Raw genomic sequence first — 23,241 nt, 5'->3', positions numbered from 1 at the left:
CTCCTTCTCTCCTTCTGTCTTTCTCTATATATCAGAATAAAGGGGATTTAGAAATCTGAGTATTTTCCTCAGTCAGTACTCCTGTGAATACTGGCTAACAGGGTGCTGCATAAAAGTGGATGGTTTCATTAAAGTTTCCATACAAACTGGAGTATAATACAGCAAGTCCAAGATTAGAGGTGTTGTTAATATAGTTATTCCATTCTTGATCTTACTCTGTGTGTGTGTGTGTCTCTCTCTCTCTCTGTATATATATAATTTACAAGATAAGGGCAGAAGAAAAATTCTAATGCCAAATATGCTGAAACAAAAAATTGTCAATAACCATTATAATTTATGCGTTTTGAGACGCATAAATTATAATGGTTATCAACAATTTTTTGTTTCGGCATATTTGGCATTAGAATTTTTCTTCTGTCCTTATCTTCTAAATTATGTATAAATTTTACCTTTAAAGACATTTTTTGATATGCTGACCATTGATAAAATTTTTATCCTATATTAATTATATATATATATATATATATATTTCGTTTTTGGATTTGGTTTGCAAGATTCTTCATACGAGTTCGTATGTTCAGGCATATTCTGTTGTGTCTGGGGAGAGTCATTTTCTTTTTGTGCCTTATAATTTATATATATGCATACACACATACCCACACATGCACACACAAACATAGCTGTGTAGTTGACCACATCGTCTTAGGTTCAGCTCCACTGCATGGTATCTTGGGCAAGAATCTACTGTAATTCCAGGCCTTTTCAGTGAATTTGATGGCAATTCATAAAGATCAAAGTGTGTGTGTGTGAGTGTGCGTGTGTGTGTGTGTGTATTTGTGTCTGAGTGAGTGCTTACATTCTTCACTTCACAAGAAAAATCATTGTGCTGCAAACGAAATATACTGTCATTCTCTGAGAACAAATTATCTGCTAGCATTGTGCATTCAAAAGCATATGGAATATAAAAAAATCCCTGACTTAAAAAAAAAAAACAAGAGTTATTTAACATGAAAGGCATCTGGCTATGAAACAATGTATTTGTTTAACCCATAGTAATGTAGAAAAATGGCTGTAAGATGAACACACACACACATTAATTATTTCCATATATTTATCTGAATAGAAGTGAATATGTGTATGCATGTGTTTTAAATGGCTAATATGATCTACTAGATTGCAATTGTTTGATCAAAATGATATTCATTTTCAGATTTTCAAATCATAGAATAACAGCAACAAGAAAAACAAAACGTTTTAACACAAAAATAAAATAGAATTTAATAAAACTGTAAATTCTAAACATCAACAAAAATAACAACAAATATAACAAAAATAATAAGAATAAATAATAATGATAATAATAATAATAATAATGATAACAACAATAACAATAATAATAATAATAATAATAATAATCCTTTCTATTATAGGCACAAGGCCTGAAATTTGAGGGGCAGGGGATGGTAGATCACACTGACTCCAGTACTTGACTGGTACTTAATTTATTGACCCTGAAAGGATGAAAGGCAAAGTTGACCTCGGTAGAATTTGAACTCAGAATGTAAGGACAGATGAAATGCTGGTAAGCATTTTGCTTGGCATGCTAATGAATCTGCCAGCTCACCACCTTAATTAATAATAACAATTTTTTTTACTGTAGGTACAAGACCTGGAATTTTTGTGGGGAAGGATCTAGTCAATTACATTAACCCTGGTGCTCTAATGGTTCTTTTTTTACTGACCCCAAAAGGATGAAAGGCTAAGTTGACCTCAGCAAGATTTGAACTTTGAACATCAGTCAGAATAAATGTAATCTTGGCATTTTTCTGACATTCTAATGCTACCTCACCTTAGTAGTAGTAGTAGTAGTAGTAGATAAAACATTTGTGGGCAATGAAAATGGCTGAGGTGGTCGCAATTGTTGTGAGCACTAGAATTTTAGAAAATTGGGGACAACATCAGGGTACGGCACCTAGAGAAAACAACACTCCTTGGAACAGCTAGAGTACTTAGAAAAGTGCTTGACAATAAAAGACAGCAAGCACCTCGGTCCATTGGTTGTGGACAGTAGGCACCAGTATTGCACCACAAGCAACAAATGCTGCGTGACAAGCAGAATAATAGTAACTGTTTCCAATTTAGGCAAAAGGCCAGTAATTTCGAAGTGATGGGGCTGGTTGATACCACTGACCCTAGCACTCAGTTACTACTTTATTTTACCAACCCTGGAAGGATCAGAGGCAAAGCTGACTTCAGTGAAATATGAACTCAGATTGTAAAGCACCCAAAGAAATCCAAGCAAGGCACTTTCTCTTGACAATTCTGCTAGACCACTACTGTAGTAGAAGTAGTAGTAACAACAACAACAATAATAATAACAATCCTTTCTACTATAGGCACAAGGCCTGAAATTTGGGGGCTAATTGATTACATCGACTCCAGTCAACCAAGGCAGAATTCGAACTCAGAAAGTAAGGATGGACGAAATGACGCCAAGCATTTTGTCCGGAATCTTAACAATTCTGTTAGCTTGCTGCCTTAATAATAACGATAACAACAATAACAATAAGTATAACAATAATAATAATAATAATGATAATAATAATAATAATAATAATAATAATAATAAACGAATAGTAAAATTCAATAATAATGGTTTGTTGCACAGGTAAGAAACTGCAGACTTATAGGAAGTGGAGAAAGGGATGTTACAACATTCATGGCTTTTCCAATAGCACCAGCAGAATAAACAAACTTGGAAAGGAAACTGCAATGTGAACTTTATTCATCAAGATTGTATTGCCACAACAAGATGCAAACAATAGCTATATATATATATATATATATGTGTGTATATATATATATATATATATATATATATATATATATATATATATATAACAACAACAACAACAACAACAACAGTAATATATACAAAAAAATGTAAACAACAACTGCACTGCACAAATTAAAACAAACACAATAACAACAACAAAAAATATCATAAAATTACAAAGTTAAAATCAATAAAGCTGGATTGAAACAGCCCCAAAAAGGAAATAACAAAAACAAAAAGTTATCTTTCCCACACACACACACACACACACATATGCACACAGTCACTAAGCTTTTAGCAATAAAGAAAACCATAGGCAGTAGTGTAATCTGGGATAATAGTTGAAATTTAGAAGTCAGTCACTTCACACACTGCACAATACATTCACAGGAATACATATCACAGCAGAAATGTGAGTGTGTGTGTATGTGTGTGTGTATATATATATATGTATGTGTGTGTGTGTGTATATATATGCATATATAGATATATATGTATGTGTATGTATGTATGTATGTATGTATATATATATATATTTATGTCAGGTCACTTTTGAGTGCTACTGGTAACATGTAACCCAGTACAACCTGTTGCATGTTCGGGTCATTGGTGACTAAACCGGCAACCCCACCAAGCTTGCTTTGTGAGGAGGGTATTTATTGGACACCCTGCGGGATGAAAAACAAAGCCCGTCAAGGGCGGAGGAACTTTTGAGAGTCAACAGCCATCCTATAAATGTTTTAAGGATGTATCATGCGTGGGGACATAGAAATAATCGGACTGAATACCCGATCGTGCGGTTAAACCATTGGGAGTGAAGGACTCCTAGCCTTTGTTAGGGCATCCTTCTAGAAGGTAACTCAGGTAACTGGGATAACTCCGACATAAAACCTGCGGCTCAGTGGTTACCAATGATGTTGACTTGTTCTTCTTTTCGGATTATGGCTGCTGTTGCTTAGTGAGTCGAATTGACTCAGTGCACAGCCTTTCCTCACTTTAAAAAAAAATCTTCTTGCACAGGCATTGCACAATAACAACATTAAGCTTCGTGCAATGGCCATACTTGATAACGAGGGGGCAGCCACCATATATATGCATATATAGATATATATGTGTATATGTATGTTGGTGTCCTGTACACATATTTGCGTGTATATATGTACATGTAGAGGTAGGTACGTACATATATGTTTATATATATGCATATGTTCTATTTTATTAACATATGTGTATATATATATATATATACACACACACACATACATACATACATACACACATTGTGGTTCTCAATCACAACTGTTTGATCATGAAACTCTGAGAAGTGATATTTTTGTGATGTTTTTGCAGCTTTAATAAGTGTGTTTGAGTGTGTATCTGTGTGTATGTGTAAATACATATGCACGCACATATATACATACCAAATGTATATGTTAAGGGAGAAGGATATATAATTTTATAACAAGCCTTATAATAAAACAATTACAAAACATGTCATCATGCATAGAACAGAAATGACAGGTGGGGGACAGTATAACCATAACAATAATAATCATCTATTTTATCTGTATTACTGTTGTTGTTATTGTTAACAAACAATATAAATAATAGGTGATATCATATCTTCAGCTACCATATTGTCCCTTCAGATATCCAGTCATCAGGTTTTGGAGAATATTTCATTATTGTATGCCACCTTTAATTAACCCTTAAGCATTCAGATTACTCTGTGAAATTTAATACTTATTTATTCACTTTGCTTTGAATTAATCCTATATTGTCTCATAGCTTTGGAATTTTGATGATGTGGTTATTTATTTTCAGAATGACATTGTAGGGTAGGTGTGAGAGGCTGGTTCTGGTCAGTTTGAACATATAACAGGTAGAATACTTCAGAAAGACAAGGCTGGTTTAAATGCTAAAGGATTAAAGAACAACTGTTCTTTATTTATTTTGAATTTCTAACATACTAAACCTTTAGGAGCACATTCAATGGCATACTAATATTTCATTTATAAGTATATTTTTGCTCATTATAAATGCAATGGATAGAAAGACATTATACTTCATATTCTATGTGATAAGTATGTGCTGTTAGTAAATACAGCCTGCTGTCATTTGTAAGTGAATACAGCTTGGCAGCAAGTACCATTCTTTTTTGCTAATTGTTGTAGGTGCCTACATAGTCACAAGTTGAAAAGATACTGTTTTGACTTTCTTGGCCTTTACCCAGCAGAAGAACATGTTGGATATTAGAGATAGAGGGTGGCAGGGTTCCATTAGCACACAGCTGGTAATTGCTTCTGCCAAGTAAACTGGAGCAAAGGCAAGTACCTCCTTGCTCAAGAACATAGCATACTACCTTCTTCAAGTACCTTGCTCAAGAACATAGCATACTACTTGGTCTAAGCATTGAATCCCCCAACCAATGATCATGAGCTTGATACCCTGACCACTAAGCCACACACTTTCATACAAAGAATGTAGAGAAGAAATATTCTTACATAGTTATATTAAGTTCACTCAAATTATAAGCTTTCTTTTTTCTTCCTCTTCATGAATAACATGCTTCATATTTTAAGAGAATATTTAAAAAGTTTTGTTTAAAATTAATAATTTTTAGAAAAACCTTTCATATTTTGAAACAGACTCTATATATATATATATATATATATAAAATGTGACCTTGTATGTACCGTTGGCGATTTTTTCCCTCTGTCTTCCCTTCTCTGGATCTTTCCTTCTCCTATGTTTCCGACGAAGAGCTCCGCTCGAAACGTTAAACCCTCCTTCTTTCCTGAGCGTCCAATAATACTATATTTGTTCCACATCCTCGCATTGTTGTGTTTTCTTGTTTGGATTAACTATATATATATATATATATATATATATAGAGAGAGAGAGAGAGAGATATGGATACATGCATATGCACACACACACACACACACAACTTTAATAAATACATACTTTCTGTCAATCAATCCAATATTATTATTTTCATCATCTTAATTATCTTTTTAATGTCTAATTTGGACAGCTCTCAAGTACAGCATATCTTTACATATCATTTAGCATTTAAACTAGCAATATCCAGTCAAAATATTTTCCCTGTATGATGTTCAAACTGGCCAGATCCAGCCTCTCACATCTACTGTCCACTGTTAGTCTAAAAAATATACAGTCACATCACTGAAATCTCAACACTACAAAATAATGCAGGATAAACTGAAAACAATGTGAATAAATAAGTATTACATTTGATAGAGTAATCTTAATGTTAAACATACCATCTCACAAACCAGTTCGGTTACCTGGACATCCTTGTTACTTATTTGCATTATATATATATATTACGTAGATGTACTCGCATAGCAAGTGATTTGATCTGAGATCATGTGCTGGAACGAAAACAATTGCAGCGTGGAAGGTGTTTGTAAGCCATTTAAGAAACACACAAAAGCCGTTCGATTCACTTCAACATTTAAGTTTAATTTGTCAAAATATTTTCGTCGCTAAAATCCGCGACCTGTTCACTGACAAAAATCCGTGCTGCATGGATTTTTGTCAGTGACAGGTCGCGGATTTTAGCGACGAAAATATTTTGACAAATTAAACTTAAATGTTGAAGTGAATCGAACGGTTTTTGTGTGTTTCTTAAATGGCTTACAAACACCTTCCATGCTGCAATTGTTTATATATATATATATAAATATATGAAGCAGGTGTATTAATATTATTTCAATAATATTTATATTTTCATGTATGTATATAATGTTTCACATTATTAGGCAAATCAACCTTCTCTCAATAAATAAATGTATATTCGTTCAAAACCAGTTGTTTTCTCATTGACTGTTAGCAACACCCATCTGCACACATTCTGTTAAAATGAATCGGAGCTGTGCCGATGCCAACAAATGGTGGCCATTTTTTGTGATTGGGCAACTATTATCATTTTTATTATATTTGCCTAATAATTTGTGACAGTGAAATAATTTGTGATGGTGAAAACATAACCTTGTAACAGGTTTAACATTCCTAACTACCTACTTCAAGGGGCAACACCTGGTAGTTTTCGATATGTCTTCCCTGCCCCATTTGAAAACTTCTCTACATGTTGGACATGGGTTCTTCACAACTTCCCTTTTCACATGAGACAAAGTATGATTTGAAGCAAGGCTCGACTTATTTTTATCTGTTCTCGACTAGACAGAAATAGGAGACTGCACAAATTTCTTCACTGTTTAGTAATCTCTTCCCAGTATTTTTGATATTTCTATAGCTGTTTTCCCTTTTCCAAGCTCTGACACACTGGTAAACTGCTCATTCAAGGTAAGTTCACATTTCTGACCCATAATGACACTTAAATTATGCACCTGCCTAATAATTTGAGACAGCAGAAATGTTGCTGCTATACAATAATGGCCACTGTTTGTTTTCATCTGTGCAGATCCGATTTATTTTAACAGAATGTGCACAGATAGGTGTTGCCAAAAGTCAGAGGGAAAACAACTGGTTTTGAATGAATATACATTTATTCATTGAGAGAAGGTTGATTTGCCTAATAATGTGGGATGCAGTGTATAGTTTTGTTTTGGTTTTTATCTATTGCATGTATTTTCTTCTACCAACACACAATACCATTTTAAGAAGCAGATATACGTTTATAAAACATTATTCCAATCTATTTTAAAATTATTATTCAATAACAGTCATGATGGTTACTTTCTTTTTTTTTTCTTGCAGCCAATTTGAAATGTTCATATGTACAAAGGTAAAAAGAATTCCAGGTGATACAAACAAGGTAAAAATAAATTATTAATAATAATTCGACACTAAATATTTACTGCTGACATCATTCATGTTCTGCACAGAAAACAATAAAATGGCATCACAAAAATTATATTCTAACATTCAAATAATATGGCAGAATAAATAACAATGCCATAATTGTATATTCAGTTAAAAATCTGGCAAATTTTTTTGTTCTTCCATTGGCTGACAATTTGACCTAAATTGAGCAGACATACAAACACAAACCAGAACTAACAAAATATTAATTGCTCTCAATTAAGGAAAGCATTATGAATGACTATTAAAACCAAAATATTTTCAAATAACATACAGTAGATTATTCTGAAAGTAATTTTATATAGAGAACAAATAATCTAAATCAGAAACAACCTCCATTCAAATAAATATAATTTTGCATCAAACTGTTTAATTTCAGTAACAATAAGCATAGGAGTGGCTGTGTGGTAAGTAGCTTGCTTACCAACCACATGGTTCCGTGTTCAGTCCCACTGTGTGGCACCTTGGGCAAGTGTCTTCTACTATAGCCTAGGGCTGACCAAAGCCTTGTGAGTGGATTAGGTAGATGGAAACTGAAAGAAGCCAGTCATATATATGTATATATATGTATGGGTGTGTCTGTGTTTGTCCCCCCAACATTGTTTGACAACAAATGCTGGTGTGTTTACGTCCTCGTAACCGAGCGGTTCGGCAAAAGTGACCGATAGAATAAGTACTAGGCTTACAAAGAATAAGTCCTGGGGTCGATTTGCTTGACTAAAGGCGGTGCTCCAGCATGGCCACAGTCAAATGACTGAAACAAGTAAAAGAGTAATAGATGAAACCAACATATTGCTCGATGCATCAAAAGATTTAAAAAAATTTGTTGTTCTTTACATTCTTAAAAAATATTTCAAATCTTTCAATGAACTAAAATCTAATGCAGTAAGGAATAATGAGGGCTCTGATAGTTGAGTTTTGATAATTTTATATCCATCATGGGTTATAACTTAAACTAGTCTATTTCTGGCATTTATTTATGCATGTGAATATAACTATGTGTGTGTGTGTGTGTGTTAATGTAACTATGTGTGTGTGAATGTAACTGTGTATGTAGTCATTTAAGAAGTCATAAGTCAGTAAAAATAGGCATTTGTTTATTTGTCAATAGAGTACATTAAGTATATTAATTAAAGCATGCAGTATTATAAGATCCACAACAGCCAATCAGTAAGGCCAGCTGCAATGGATCTATAATTTTATATACCTTTAACACACATACACACACACGCACATACACATATATGGAAACACACATGAACACGTCTTATTAGGTTGTACTTAATAAAGGATTTGTTTAAACGGTTTACAATTCAAGAATATATTTTCTGAGATTATGACTAAATGTATTTTCTAGAAACAAATGTACTTGATAAGCAATGCTATGGTAGCTATTTTTCAGTTAAGTAAAGACAGGAAATCAGGGTAAGTAATAATCAAGGACATTATTTTATACTTGCAACAGAATACAGGATCACAATATACATACACATAACACACATTGTACACTTTACACACACACACACACAGACCAATGTATAAATATGTACAATTTTGGCTTGTCTCTTCTGACCACAAATTCCAAAAATTTCAACTATGCAGTTATATACTATATGTACAAGTATGTTGTGCATAAATATTTGCATTCATGTGTATGCACACAGGTACATAAACACATTCAATATCTAAACATATATATACTGGAAGTTTAAAGTTTGTAAAAACTGATTTTAGAAACAGTAGAGGGAAGTGAACAGTTTCCAGGAATAATCACTGATAGAAACAACTTGAACAATTTGATAAATGGTAAAATAAGGAATATAAAATATATAATTTCCAATGTAATACCAGTAAATGAACAACAAGAATAGACGCATATAAGTAAAATCAAATACACATGTCTACAATATATATATATTGTATACAAGCCTTTATACAACTTGTTAGTGTCGAATTGGCATAGGCATGGCTGTGTGATTATGGAGTGCACCTTGTAACCACCTGGTTTTGAATACTATCAAACTGCATGGTGCCTTTAGCTGATGTGTTCTACAGCTGTCTTGTGAGAGATTTGGTAGATGAAAACTGTAGGGAAGCTTGTGGTAGGTGTATGCTGATATGAATGTTTGCATTCCACATTTTCAAATGAAAGTGGTGAGCAAAAATCAGTGATGTTATAGTAACATTTCCTAACTTTTAAAAATAAGTGAAATAAAAAAAAAAGGCCCTTACTTGAATGTAGGCAAAAATTAGCCAAAATTGAGGCATCTAACTATAAAACATTGCCTATTCATAAGTATTCATAACTATTCAGTCAAACCATGCCAGCATGAGCTAGACAAAGACTTATTAAAGGAGAAATACTTAAATGCCAAAACAAATGAATGACATACATATATGTGTTTACATAAATATATAAGATCCATATATATTATATATATATATATATATATATATAAGTATATGTGTGTAAATATATATATACACACACATACACACGTATACATATACATATATATGCATGTATCTATCATTTGTTTGTTTTACCATGAGTGTGTGTGTGTGTGTATTCATTTAACATCCACTTTTTCATCTTCACATGACTCAAACAGAATTTGTTGAGGCAGATTTTCTACAGCCAGATGCTCCTCTGTTGCCAACCTTCACCTGTTTCCAAGAAAGGTAATATTTCCTTATGACCAGACACCACCGAAGATGAGAAACAAAAGATGTCACTTGCATGACAGTGACACTTAGAATCATTAAATTACATCAAGGCAAGGAGACTGTAAAATACACACACACACACACTTCATTCACAAAGCTTTGGTTGGCCTAGGGCTTATAATAGAAAACATAAGCTAAATATGACACACAGTAGGACTGAATATGAAACCAGAAAGAAGAAGCCTGTAGTGTTAGAAACACAGCAAAATCCTCCCAGAAGATTTGAAAATAAAAACTGGCAGACCAATATCTTTTACACTAGGTAATTTCAATTATCTTAGTACAACACTTTAATATATTACAGATGCATTAAAAACAGGAACACATATGAGTGCGTGCACAAGTGCACGCATATATACACACGCACACACACTCTTTGTCATAGCATCCATAAACTATCTGTAAAGAATAGATAGGAATAGAAATTTTTTAAATTTAAAAAATTTACTAATAATAACATTGATAATTATATTTCTGATAATAATAAGGTTGATAAAACAAAAAGAAAAGAAAAGAAAATGGCAATAATTGTGATTGAGCTATCGCAACCAGCAATTTCTGTCTAAGACATTAGCAAAAACAGCCGTAAGAATTAAAATACTAAAGGAATTGAGAGTGCTGGTGGTGAGGAAATGTACAAAAAAAATTCAGTATAATATAAATATATAAATACATAAAATAAAATAAAATAAAATAAAATAAAGCTCTACTAACTGCAATGGTATCTAATAATAGTAATAGTAATAGTAATAGTAATAATAATAATAATAATATTAATAATAATAATAATAATAACTACATCAGTACTATAAGGTGTTAGTATGTATGTAAGTAAAAAAAGGTTAGTGGTTTGGCAGAGTGGTGGCTGCAAATGGTCAACTAAAACTGCATGAACCATAGTAATAGTCATAACACACAGGCACAAAAACAAATATGTTGTGTTACCCCATTGATTGCGACATCCCGAGCAGAATACTTAGGATCATCGATATTTATCTTAGCCAGGTCTTCGTCAATCTAAAACAGAACATAGTTATCACAAACACGCACACACAAACACACAGAGAGAAAGAGAAAGAGCAAGAGAGAGAGAGAGAGAGACAGACAGACAGACAGAAAGAGATCAAACAATGATGATGATGATGATGATCAAGATGATGATGATGCTTATGATGCTGATAACAACAAGTTTGTGGTAATAGTGGTAAGGGGATTAGTAATTATGAGATGTTGGGCATGTAGAGGGAGGAACAAGTGATAATGGTTGCATGTGGTGGGAGGGGTTAAGTAGAAGTGGTCCTAATACCATAGGTGTGCATGTTCCTACAAGGAACTAGACAAGCTAATGATGATATTGCATGTGGCAAAAGAAAACTCTTGTAGGACCACACGTGACAAAAGAAAAAAAAATCATGTAGGACCAGAAGACACAAGACTAGATAATAATGTACTATACTTATTGCGTTGGGAGGTGGATGCTAGTGGCAGGCGACAATATGTAAAGTAATATAGTGTTACATGTGGAAAAAGTGGTGGGTAGAGATAAAAGAAAAATAGTGAAAAAAATTGTCATTTAGTGTCACATGTCTCCTGGGGGAATAGAAATCGGAAGAAAATTGGTGACAAACTGAAAACCTTGTGCCACAAGTTTTGTTGGGTATACAGGAGCAAATAAGTATTACATTTGAAGAAGACATGTGTCATGTCTGGGGAGTGAGTAGAGGTAAAAGGATATATTCAAAGGTGCTGGAAATTGCTAGGTATTTGTAGCTAAAGAAGACATTTAAAATAAACTAACACTGATGTTATATGATGTATAGCTAATTAATAATAATTATTAATTAATCAAACAAATTTATGTATTTACTCAAGAAATTACATTAAAAAAATCTTTTCAAAATTATATGAAACATCATTTAATAATTTTTATAAAAAAAAAATTGTATTATTCATACTTAAAGGAATTTTTTGTCTTGTAATAATCAATCATTTCTTTGAAATAATAGTTAAAATGTAATTGACATGTTGCAGAACTAAATCTAATTTAAGAAAAGTATTATGAGAAATCATTTATTTGAAATAATTTTAAAATTTATTTACCTTTTCATGAGACCATAAGTATTAACACCACTATTTATATCAGAAAGGTGAAATGATATATTTAATTAATTCATTTTAAAACGATTATTGGATAAGTTAGTACTGACAGGGACACAGCTGATGGCAATTATTTTCTCTTCTTAAGAATTGATGAATTCCATTTTAATCAAGTACATTTAGGAATGATGAATACTGTTTTAATATCAATAATATACATACTGAGAACTAAAAGCAATATTGGATTGAGTGAGGATGTAGGATTGAATAAACTGAGTGAAGACTAAATGATAGTTAAGCAACAAGGTTGATATGCAGATAGGAACACATGAAACACAGACAAATCGTTAGACAAAACAGATACACAGACATGTAGGTAGACAGGTAGGTGGTTAGAAAGACAAACGATAGGTACATTATTGTAGGGAGATAGATATTTAGGTAAAACAGGTTAGAGGATAAATAATAATATATATATATATATAATATATATATATATATATATATATATATATATATACACACACACACACATACATGAGAGGGAGAGAGGAAGAGATACATAGAGAGACAAATACATAGATACATAGACAGTTAGACAACAGATAGATATGAATATGCAGACAAATATATAGGAAGCTACAAATAGATAGATAAAAAAAAGAGGAAAGAAAAGGAAAACAGAAATAGCTGGAGAGAGAACAAAAGAAAGAAAGTAGAGAGAGAGAGATAGAGAGAGGGAGATAGAGATAGAGATAGATAGATAGATAGAGAGAGAGAGAGAGAGAGAGAGAGAGAGAGAGAGAGAGAGAGAGAGAGAGAGAGAGAGAGATGAAGAGAATGAATGTTTCTGACAAAAGTAATGAAATTTACTGATTGCGATAGGGAAAGAACTTCAATATAAATCAAAGAACTCCACCATTAAGAGGTTGATCTAACGTTTCATTAATGATGACAACTCATCACACATGGATATGAATTCAAATGTTTGATATTGGTAAATGATTATTTAATTATGTCAAGTCATAAGAAATATATGGAGGCTGCAAAAATTTGAAAATAACTTCTAGCAAGAAGAAAATAGAAAACTGCTAAGTTTCAATTAAAATTTATTAAATTGCTCAGTTTGAACATTATAATGACTTTAAGAGTCAGAGTAAATTTATAAAGGAACAGTTACATTTAATTAAATGATTCCTATAATGGTTAAGATTAACAGAGATTATAAATAGGAAGTATTTTATATTAATACATTAAATATCTGAAGATACTGAATATAAAAACAATGCAGAAAATTTTTATCTGATGGTAAATGCTTACAAGGAAGAAACAATATTTACTTAAATTTATTTTGAAAGAAAACAGTTAAGAATTGTAAAGTATGATAACAATAACAAATTAAGTACAATTTTAAAATATAATCCATATAAAAATTAATTAAATACCTGTGTGATTGTGGTGGGAGGAAAGCTGATATGAAATGAGATGAATTTTAAATGAAGGCTCAGTGATGGTTTTATTATGAAAAGAAGCATGAAAAAAATCAACTTACCATGACGTGTTTGCTGTTAAGAGCAATATTTGGTATCATGGGTTCCATGGAGTGAAGAAATTCCATACCTCTTGCAATATCCAGAGCAAATCTCAATGCTTGGTTTTGATCAACAACAATATCTATTTTAAAATAGAAAATAAAATTTTCATTAATCCTTTAAGCATTCAAATTCCTCTGTCAAATGCAATGCTTATTTATTCATGTTGCTTTGAATTAATCATGCATTGTCTTGTAGCTTCAAAATTGGTATATTTTCAGATTGAAATTGTAGGGTAGGTGTGAGAAGTTGGATCTGGTCAGTTTTAACACAAAGTTAGAATATTTGGACTTGTTATGGCCAGATTAAATGTTAATGGGTTAAAGCCCTTTTAAACAAAATATCATTATGATCCATGCAACAGTGGTGAAAATATTAAAGTAAAAATATGAAGAAGAAAAGACTCTCATCATCTCTGGTTTTACATCTACTTTTTTCCTACTAGTTTTGTTTTGAAAATAGGCTTGCAAATAAGCAGCCTTCTATGCATCATAACCTCAAACCAACCTGCAATGTGTTGGCTCTGTCGATACATTTGACTGGTGTTTCTGATTAAAATATTTGATTGGAAGCATTAGCTGATATATTCAATCTCTCCTCCTCTCCTAACAGTGTGACATTAACACTGGTTTCAAATTCTGGCATAAGACCAACAAGTTCAGGGAATTATTTCATTGACCCTGATGCTCAACTAGAATTTATTTTTATTGACTCTAAAAGAATGAAAGGTAAAGTCAACCATAGATGAATTTGAACTCTTAATGTGAAGCTGGACGAAATACTGCTAAGCATTTTGCCTAATGTGCTAAGTGATCCATAACATCAATTTCAAATTTTGGTACAAGACCAGCAAGTTTGGGGATGGGGTACATCAGCTCCATTGCTCAACTGGTACTTACTTTATTGACCATGAAAGGATGAAAGACAGAACTGACCTTAGCAGCATTTGAACTCAGAGCATAAAATCAGAGAAATTGCTGCTAAGCATTTTTCCTGGTATGGTAACAATTCTGCCAGCTCATTACCTTACAATGTGATAATAATATTCAGAGAAGTGAACAGGCAGAATAGTTAGCACATCAGGCAAAATGCTTATCGATGTTTCATGACCCGGCAAGCCAAGTGAGACCATAACCTCATGGCCTATGCCAGGGGTGTAACCAGCCCGCTTATGTGTACCATTCCTTCATTGGACACTAAACTTTGCTTGCAAAGACCTGTTGAGGCAAATGAATCGTTACCAGTGCCACTGGACTGGCTCCTGTGCAGGTGGCATTTGAGCATGGCCGTTGCCAGTACCACCTGACTGGCCCTTGTGCCGGTGGCACATAAAAGCATCCACTACACTCTCGGAGTGGTTGGCGTTAGGAAGGGCATCCAGCTGTAGAAACCCTGCCAGATCAGATTGGAGCCTGGTGTAGCCATCTGGTTCGCCAGTCCTCAGTCAAATCGTCCAACCATGCTAGCATGGAAAGCGGACATTAAACAATGATAATGATGATGATGATGATTCTGAGTTCAAATTCTGCTGAGGTTGACTTTGTCTTTTACCCTTTTAGGGTTGATAAAATAACTACCAGTTGAAGACTGGGGGTAATGTAATCGAGTTATCCCCCGCCCCTGAAATTACTGAGCATAAGCCAAACTTTAAAACTTGGGCCAGTCCTTCCTTTTCAGAATGTCAGCCTGCTAGAATTTCCTCCCAGTTCATGTCTTCCCCACCAAGAGTTGACATTGCAAGAGAAACACTAATGGCATTAATCTTACAAGTGCAAGAAAGCCTGCAAAGGTAATGGACACTGACTTTTCTATCAGGCCAGGGCAAGGGTCGAGATTAACTGTCCATGTTGAGATTCATCAAATCTTCTTGCAGTGCAAGGCTAAATATCAAAACAATAATGAATTTGTGTAAATGGTTCCACAAGACACCAGATGTTACCAAGTTTACACAAGGGTATCTGTAACATTAATGTAAATCTAGCATATTAGCTCCACATGTTACCCAACTTTACATTTGGATTTTTCCATAATCCTTTGTATAGTGTTTCATGCAAACAGAATTTCAAGTAATCTTAAACAGCTTTTTAAAAATCATACAATAATTATTCAGCCTTTTTTTCGTTTCATATTAATGAGATTTCATAATTTATTTTTCATTTGTTTCAGTCATTAGACTGTGGCCATGCTAGGGCACCACCTTGAGGAATTTTTTAGTTAAATAAATCGCCCCCAGTATTTATTTTTTTAAAACCTGCTACTTAGTCTATTTGTTTTCCAACTGGGGTATCTACTCTACAGCATGACACCTATACCTGTCCCTTGTATATCTTAAATCTCTCAATTAGCACCAGGCCAACCACCTTTTCCAGTTGAGAGGTTTTAGTCTTGCAAGGTGTTTGGTGACCCTGTCAATACTGATGTCACGTAAAAGGCATTGGTTCTGGTGCCACATTAAAAGTATCATGTACACTCAGTAAAATGGTTGTTGTTAAAAAGGGCATCCAGCAACAGAAATCCTACTGAAACTGCCAATGGAATCTGGTGCAGTCCCCAGTTTTGCAAGCTTCTGTTAAACAATCCAACTTATGCCAGCATGGAAAATGGACATAAAACAATGATAATTAAAATATATGTCATTATCCCTGATGAAAATAACTGATATTTATTGCTACTGATTTCTAATATAGGCACCAGGCCACAAATTTGGGAGTGGGAGAGGATGAGTTGATTAAAGTGACTCCAGCACTAGACTGGTACTTTAGTTTGGTTACCTCAGTGAAAGGTAAAGTCAACTTTGTTGAGATTTTAAAACATATTTAAATACCACAAGGTATTTCATACAACACTAACTATTCTTAGATATTAAAGAAGGAATTTACCTGTTTCTCCATGAAGGACATTATAGAGTGATCCATGGACCATATACTGACTAATAACGACCAAGTTAGGACGTTCATTACAACAGGCCAAAACAGGTAGAATATTGGCATGGTTGAATATCCTGAAAAGTATAGAATATAATATCAGAATATATATGTACACTTATATGAAACAAAGAATGAAGACATATTATCAATGATATATTTAGCTTACATATGTTTCAAATAGTTTAGCACAATTCAATTGGTGCACATTGCAATTTGCACATCTAATCATTTCTTCATTTGATCAATAAATTAGCCAGAAGTACAGAGCTGCTGATTACCAAACTATTCTTCACAAAGTTAACATAGTTAATTAATTGATCAAATGAAATACTGATTAAATAAGAAAACCATAATGTGTAGCAGTCGCATTGTGCTAAACTATTCAAAACATTTGTAAACTAAATAAATCATTGATAATGTATCTTCATTTTTTGTGATTAACACACTGAAAACAATTGGTAAGATACTTTAGATTTACAAATTGTACTGCTCATAAGAAATGTAAAACAACCTATACAGATTACTAAAATATCAACTGAACAATTTCAATAACTGGGTTCTATTTCTGTAGACAGCTTAAAGAGATATTCGCCTTATTTTATTTAATCCCTATTTCCCTATATTTATTCTGTAATAAAACTTCAGTTTACGACATAATTGAGAACATTCCATTTAGGAAGAAACATTTTTATGTTAATGAATGTGAAGACAAAAGCAAAAAATATAATGAATCTAATTTATATTTCAATTAAATAATTTTATTATATATTTTAATTAGAGTGTTGCACTTAGACCATAATTTTGATAGTTTATATTCATCAGACAATATGAAAATCCTTAAACTCAGAAGCCCTAGGATCTGACAGAGTTACAAACATATACTCAAGATTGAAAGAATCACTGGAACCCCGAACAACATCTAGAACTATTTAAACTGGCACTACAAATTCCAAAGATACTTCTTCCTATGTGCATCCTTATGATATTTAGAAAATTTAAAGGTGGCAAGCTGGCCAAATCGTTAGAGCACTGGGAAAAATTCTTAGCAGCATTTTGTCTGTCTTAACATGCTGAGTTTGAATGCCACTGGGGTCAACTTTGCCTTTCATCCTTTCAGGGTTGGTAAAATATCCAACATTTAATCCAAACACTATACATGAATATTATTAAATCAAGAATAGACAATTGCTTTAATAATAAGATTCATTTGCATCATTCTATCATCAGCAAAACTTTCAAATCTATCCCAATAAACCACATTTTTTTATTTAAAAATTTTTACATCCAAACCAAATGCAGTGGAAATGAACCTCCAAGACTGGTATGAGGGAGTTAAGAAAAAAGGTATACACAAATCAGAGACTTGATCCCAAATGCTTGCAAGGCACCTAATGTGTCTAGATGGTGTTTTATTTTTCAAGTGGGTAAAAGATAAAAATCTACTGCCCTCATAGGTCATAGGCCTTGATGAAATTTGAACTCAGAATGCAAAGAACAGGAGCAAATACTTTTCTACTCTAGGCATAAGGCTGGAAATTTTGGGGGGAGGGAGTCAGTTGATTAGATCGACTTAATTTATCGACCCCTAAAAGGATGAAAGGCAAAGTCGACCATGGCGGAATTTGAACTCAGAACATAAAGACAGATGAAATATTGCTAAGCATTTTGCCCAGCATGCTAACGTTTCTGCCAGCTCGCTGCCTTGAACAAGAGCAAATACTACAAGTTTAATGTTATGGCTGTTCTGCTAGTGCACCACCTAGATTAGTACTGACTTTATTGACCTTGAACGGATGAAAGTCAAAGGTGACCTTGGTGTGATTTGAACCCAAAGCACAGACAGAAGTCAGAACAATTATTAACAGACATTTTATCCAAAACTCTAAAGAATTTGCTAATTTAACCACCTTAAAGATTAAATATTCAATATCTTCTACTATATAAAATGTTGACCAGCAAACTATCTATCAGGTTGACAAGCCTGTGTAGAATATAACAACAGAACATTTGATATCTGTTATTTCTCCAAGTGAAGTACCACAAGGTCCAATTCTTTCACCTACTCTTTTTTTGGAATCAATTACCTAACCAAATCCACTGACTCCCTTCTCTACAACAATCTCAAAGAACATCATGACTGACTGACAATCCCACTCAATGATAATAAACATACCCTATACATACATATACACACACAGAAGAAAAGAAATTCCAAGAGTTACATTTTTGCAACACTACCGGAACACAGAGAAGACATAGTAAAGTAAGCAAAACCATGTGTATTTGACCAACAGAAAGAAACAACAACATTAGCAAACAAACAATACATTAGATCCATCAGAGAGTATTGAAAGCCTGCCTAGAATTCACAACAAATTACAAAACCTCTAAAATAGAACACAACATATCACCACAGGCTACACGCAGTCCATACCCACTGAACACCAGCACAATAGAGCCAAAGACCACCAGGGCATGAGATGAGCACAGTTTATTGCTGCAGCAAGCAGCTTCCATCCCCAAAGTCTCTGACACTATATGTACAGTCACCTCCATCGCTGAAACACATCTACAATACTACAGAACACTACAACATCCATCAATGTTATCTCTCGCTTGATAAACTTAAGAAACACACATATACAGGATTAGTAACATCAATAACAGCATTAGTCACAAACACAGTGTTGAGATGCATAGTTACTAAAATAATGGTTACTAATTCAGGCACAAGACTGGTAATTTTGAGAGAAAAGGGGTTAGTTAATACCATTGACCCCAGTACTTGAGTGGGACTTTACTGGAGTGATAATATGTGGGATTACAGCATTCAACCTTTACCAGCAAGGAAAATAATGGATGTCAAAATGATGGTGATGATACATGAACAGGTAGATACTATCAGCTTCCAAATATACTCCCTTCGAAATCATGAGCAAAAAACATTATTGTACTTGTCTGATATTTAGTTCCCAATTGTTCAACCACCTCCCATAAGAAATCAGAAATATAAGATGGGTCTCAAGTGAAACATTAAAAAAAAAAAACACTGGATAAACTCCTAACAATGATACTAGACAAACAAATCATTCAAAGATTCACTCATGGAAGATCAGCTACTACAAACTCAGTCATAGCCCAACTTCTAGTCATAAAGCAACAACAAGACAAAGAAAATAAATTAAAGCAGTGCTCCAGCATGGTCACATTCCTATGACTGAAACCACTAAAAGAATAATAGAAAGAATGACAGTGATGGTGATGATGATGTGGATGATAAGAATAGTGTACAAATAAGGCAGCAAACTTCGGGCCCATATTGGAAATTGATTCTGCATAATTCTATAATTTTTCCATTCTCAATAAAACTTTGTAAGTTCCTTGACATATTCTAAGTGTATGCTATATTTCTAAAACAATATATAACTAGCAAGTGAGTGTAATAAAAGTTCAAATAATTTGTGCAACTTAATCTTCTATAAGATATTAAAAAATGCATTTATTTGGAAGCATTTATAGCAGGAACTTTGGGATTCTGATCCTTACCTTAATCGAGGAAATTCTTCTTGAAAATCACGAGACATTCTTAAAGTACACTCTCTCAGTTTTAATTCTTTGGCCACAATTTCACTCCCCTGCCAAACACCTTGCAATGTCTAAAATAAAAACAAAATCAAACAGTTGTGACCATTAATTGCATTAACTTAATGTTTTCATTAGCATATTTCTAATACCATTCATTACATTGTTATGTAAATAATCAAGAATTTGCAAAGATATATCAAAATAATTAATATTTTGGCCAGTATGGGGTAGATGTCTTCTACTATAGTCCCAGGTCGATTAAAGCCTTGTGAGTGGATTTGGCAGACAAACTGAAAGAAACCTGTCATATAGATGTGTGTGTGTGTGTAACTGTCTCTTTGCTTCGACATCACATGATAGTTGTAAACAAGTGACAAGCAAGTGGTGTCCTTTGCTCTTAATCTTCTATGAAAAACATGTCTAGTCATGTGGAAATATGACCTTACTTGGAAATAGGTAGGGCTTGGTGGCAAGAAGGGTATCTTCATAGAAAAAAAATCTGCCTCAACAAATTGTGTCTGACCCATCTCATCTGAGCATGGAAAATGGGCATTGAAATGACAATTGTGATGATGATAACATTCTGTTGTTCTTTGGAACAAGATAAAAAAGATGGTCTTAGATGAAATTATGATTAAGTTAAATTTGAATATGAAATTTTTAAATTGAGAGGTTTTGTACTGGAGGTTTCAGGCATGGTGGTTTCAAAATGAGTCCAGCCACTAATATACAGAGGTGGGCTAAAGATCATGTGTCTTAATCACAAATTATAATTAGCATTTCTGAAAAAATTTTAATAAAGAAGCTTGCTTGCGAACCATGTGCTTTCATTTTCAGCCCCATTGCATAGCAACTTTGGCAAGTGTCTTCTACTACAACTCCAAATCAATCAAAAACCTTGTGAGTAGACTGGGAAGACGCCAACCAAAGAGAAGCCTGTCATGCACATACACACACCGAGAGTCTTTCAGTTTCCATCTGTGAAATCCACTCACAAGGCCAGGCTTCATAATGTTGTAGACTCCTAACTCTATATCTTCTACTGCTACAACAAAAGCTTCTGATCATCAGAACTTGTTACTTGCATACCCACTCTCAATATCAGCATCCCACTGAAATTCCCTTCTTGACAAAGTTTTTTGTTTTACAGACATCAAATTCCAAACTTTGGCAACACTAATCACATCAACATCAAAGTGATTGTGCCATCCTTCTGACAAAACCCATAAAAATCAAATTTACCTTGGATTTTAATAGTTAAGTTAATACTTACACGTCCTGAATGGGTGTTGGCAAGTACATGTGCAAGCTTCAGTTGCGAACACTTAATACCAGTGTATCTGGATAATGTAGCATCTCCTGAAAAGTTGAAGATAATTTTACATCAATAAATGAATTGAAACAATTTCTAATGTTAATGCAGTAGATTTTTTAATCGCTAGCATTTAGAATAACAGCTAAACAATATACAACCTCTAACTCTTCAGTCAAATTACTAATAAAACATAAATACCTAAATACTAAATCTCACTTAGAAAAATTCTTATCTCCAGTTTCAAGCACTTTTTTTACTTTCAATAAAAATAATTATTTTCTAGCATATACTCTTTTACTCTTTTACTTGTTTCAGTCATTTTGATTGTGGCCATGTTGAGCAAATCGACTCCAGAACTTATTCTTTGTAAGCCTAGTACTTATTCTACCTGTCTCATTTGCCGAACCGCTAAGTTACGGGGATGTAAACACACCAGCATCGGTTGTCAAGTGATGTTGGGGTGACAAACACAGACACACAAACATACACACACACACATATATATATATACACACATATACACATATATACGACGGGCTTCTTTCAGTTTCCGTCTACCAAATCCACTCACATGGCTTTGGTCAGCCCAAGGCCACAGTAGAAGACACTTGCTCAAGGTGCTATGCAGTGGGACTGAACCTGGAACCACGTGGTTGGTAAGCAAGCTACTTACCACACAGCCACTCGTAAGCCTGTGTACAAAGCCTGAAATTTAGGTGAGGAAGCTAGTCAATATCATTTGACTCCAGTACATTACTTGCACATAATTTCTATCAGCCCTAGAATGATGATAGACAAAGCTGACTTTGGTGGGATCCAAACCCAGAACATAGAGCCAGAAAAAATGCAGGAAGATATTTTGTCTGACACACTTAATAACTTTACCAATCCAATAATGATGATTCCTTACAAGTAAAAAACATATAACTATGTTTATGGTATTTTCTATGATTTATTTTAACTATTTTTAAATATCTCTTGGTATGAAACAACAGTTTGAAAGTTTGTGATTATTTAAGACAGAAGACAAAAATGTGTTGTGGTCAGATGCAATATAATACTTACGACTGCGGGTTTTACTACCAAGCCAACTTCGATCTTTGAAAGGAATCTTCTTTAGATCTCGAGCTAATTCAACAGCACGGTCTAAAGAGAAAAAAAAAAGTAAAAATAATAACTGTAAATATATGGAAATGTAAATATTTTGATTGTGCAGTTGAACTGTAAACCTTTAGCATTTAAACCAGCCAAATTTGGCCCAAGTTTAGGTATCAAACCAATTTTATGTATCAAACTGTTCAGATCTGGCCT

The 23,241-nt window shown here is 33.5% G+C and overlaps 1 protein-coding gene across 2 annotated transcripts in view; it reads right to left on the bottom strand.

Moving 5' to 3' along the window:
* Positions 1-23,241, bottom strand: part of LOC115222698 (integrin-linked protein kinase) — an 82,380-nt gene that overhangs the window by 12,059 nt on the left and 47,080 nt on the right. The window contains exons 5-10 of one of the 2 annotated variants that reach the window (XM_029793023.2): positions 22,996-23,076; positions 21,889-21,974; positions 20,577-20,686; positions 16,983-17,104; positions 14,064-14,185; positions 11,360-11,431 (exon numbers count right to left, since the gene is read on the bottom strand). In XM_029793023.2, coding sequence (XP_029648883.1) covers positions 11,360-11,431; positions 14,064-14,185; positions 16,983-17,104; positions 20,577-20,686; positions 21,889-21,974; positions 22,996-23,076 — 593 coding nt within the window. The remainder of the gene's footprint in view (positions 1-11,359; positions 11,432-14,063; positions 14,186-16,982; positions 17,105-20,576; positions 20,687-21,888; positions 21,975-22,995; positions 23,077-23,241) is intronic. The other variant, XM_029793024.2, reaches the window with a different exon arrangement.

Source organism: Octopus sinensis, linkage group LG20 (assembly GCF_006345805.1).
Source record: "Octopus sinensis linkage group LG20, ASM634580v1, whole genome shotgun sequence".
NCBI classification, from domain to species: Eukaryota; Metazoa; Mollusca; class Cephalopoda; order Octopoda; family Octopodidae; genus Octopus; species Octopus sinensis.
Note: the sequence above shows the minus strand (reverse complement) of the source record. Positions and strands in the feature narration are given on the sequence as shown.